This window comes from Penaeus vannamei, chromosome 26 (assembly GCF_042767895.1).
Source record: "Penaeus vannamei isolate JL-2024 chromosome 26, ASM4276789v1, whole genome shotgun sequence".
Classification (NCBI taxonomy): Eukaryota; Metazoa; Arthropoda; class Malacostraca; order Decapoda; family Penaeidae; genus Penaeus; species Penaeus vannamei.
In genome coordinates, this window is record NC_091574.1 from 18452788 (window position 1) to 18455287 (window position 2500).

The window sequence follows — 2500 nt, forward strand, 5'->3', positions numbered from 1 at the left end:
ATATTTGTCTTTAAGTTAATAAAGAAATAGATTACACAAACCATAATTTACAACCTAGAATATCTGAACCCTTTAAATTCCATGAGGAAAAAAATTATACGATACATTAATACTTTCAACTGTCAGAATACTCACTTTGTTCCCTTTTTCTTTTTCTTTCTCTCTTCTTTAGGTATTTCATTGTCTATTGCTAAACGTGGTAAAATATCTGGGAATGGATTGTTCAGCACTTCAGTTTTGATGACCTTGTGTGGATACTCTGGTCTGTCATCCTGTCCAAGAATCAAGCTAATTAACTCATCAAGATAACAGCATATCCCAATAAAGAAAATTATTTTGAGAAATGTACAACTAAAATAAGTGATTAAAATATACCCTCTTGCATTTCTCAGATATGAAACATAACTTCCTTCCACTTACTTTTCCAATGATTCCCTCCTCAAATCTCGGCAAGTTGTAAAGGGTGTTCCCTGTCACCTTGCCAAAGATTGTGTGTTTGTTCTGCAGTTCTGGACACTGGCCCAGAGTAAAGAAGAACTGAGAGCCGTTATCATGAGGGCCAGCATTAGCCATGGCCACAAGGCCACGGCGGACAAAACGAAGTCGAGAGTGGAATTCATCCTTTAGGGGTAAAGTATGTGGAAAGTGAGTCAATATATGTCAATTAATGAACAATTCTAGAAGGTAGATGAAGTAATAGTTTATAAAAAATGAATCAAAATAACAAAATATATTAGTGAATCAATAACTATACATATAAAAGTAAACAAAATATGTGATATTTCAATGTATGTTTTAATGGGTATGAGAGAAAGTATTAGTTAATCAATAGATGATTGAAGAAAATCATTACTAAGATAGATTACTGAAAGTCAGTCAAAGGAGTAAAAATATTCAAGAATTAAGAACTAGATAAATAAAACACAGAGCTAAAATAATGTAATAGCTAAACAATATATCCAACAATTATATCATTCATATAAATATTACATTGATAACAAATAAACTAAATATGTAGAATGGTAAGAAACTTCCAAAATAAACAACATATTAAGCCTGTTAGCTCTTCTATTAAATTCACAATAAAAGAGCTGTAGCCTAGTTATTACAAGGTAATAAATCTTTCCATATCCCACGACCAAAAAATCAATCACCTGAATCGGATCTTACATTCTATCCTTGCCACTTACCCTAAAGGGCTTTCCATAGATGGATTCCCCCCCTTCTCCTGTGCCTGTCGGATCTCCTCCCTGGACAATGAAGCCAGGAATCACACGGTGGAAGATGGTGCCATTGTAGTAGCTTTCCATGCACAACTGGACAAAATTCCTGCATGCCTTTGGGGCTTCACGGGACCACAGCTCGATGTCAAAGTCTCCAGCACTCGTCACCATCAAAACCTAGTGATAGAGCATTGGTCAAATCAATTTTAATCCTTATTTCAAGCAGTTCATTGAGGATTTTTTTATACAAATATATTTATTACAGTTTTATAAATTTAGAGTTCACTTTTCTATTGCTACTGGTTTGGAGAAGAGACGAAAACATATAAAAGTATATCTGCATATAGATAAATAAACATTTCTTAAAAAGTAAATTCATAAAAAAACATTTCTGTCATAATTAAATCCTGCATTTCTAAAATTTGCAAAAAATTATCACTGCCTATGTTTTAATATTCTATCCATATTTTACCTTGCATAGCTAACTTTACTATGCTAACTAAACTTAAATAGCTTCCTACACTAAATTCTTTATACAGTACAAGACTTTATTTTTAAATCTAAGTATTTTTTTGGCCACAGTATATGTTCCTTGATATATTGTACTTTTTACCACTTCATCAATTAAACAGATCAGCTGGACTGGGGAAGTTATGTAAAACTTCGTCTATTTCTTAATGACCTTTGTGGAAAAAAAAAACTATACACATACAATATAAATAGCGGTATTTCCAGTTCAATCCCCTCTTCAAGTAATGAAAAGGGGGATTGATTTCAGTCACATGACTATATGATACATTTTTAAAGGAAACTAAATGTTGATTGTACAATCCAAAATTCAAAAATTTTTCATAAAAATTTGGTCCTTCTCTCGTGATAATTTTCCAACTCTACCATAGATACTATTTCTTGTTAATAAGAAACAAAGCATTGGACTGATCCCTGGGATATGGGTAATAGTGATGAAATGGATTTCTAAATCAATTACCAAGACCTCTTTCCTTGTAGGTTTAGATATTATAATCAACTCTGCCAAAGAGGTTATGTTTTTGGTAGCGTTTGTTAGTTTGCTCGTTTGTTTGTTGGTCTGCAGGATAACTCTATAAGTTATGAATAGACTTTTATTAAATTTTTATTAGAGGTGTGTCTTAGGGTGTGTCTACACCAGTGACATGTTGCTTGGAGACAAATTGGAAACACAGTGGGGGACACAATAGAAGTCATTCGGATACAAATCTCCTGATACATAGCAGAGAGACGTTGGCAATATGAGTCGA

The 2500-nt window shown here is 32.9% G+C and overlaps 1 protein-coding gene across 1 annotated transcript in view; it reads right to left on the reverse strand.

Annotated features, from left to right (window-relative positions):
• Positions 1 to 2500, reverse strand: part of LOC113821600 (spliceosome-associated protein CWC27 homolog) — a 12461-nt gene that overhangs the window by 7450 nt on the left and 2511 nt on the right. The window contains exons 2-4 of the mRNA XM_070140085.1: positions 1191 to 1400; positions 421 to 621; positions 136 to 272 (exon numbers count right to left, since the gene is read on the reverse strand). Coding sequence (XP_069996186.1) covers positions 136 to 272; positions 421 to 621; positions 1191 to 1400 — 548 coding nt within the window. The remainder of the gene's footprint in view (positions 1 to 135; positions 273 to 420; positions 622 to 1190; positions 1401 to 2500) is intronic.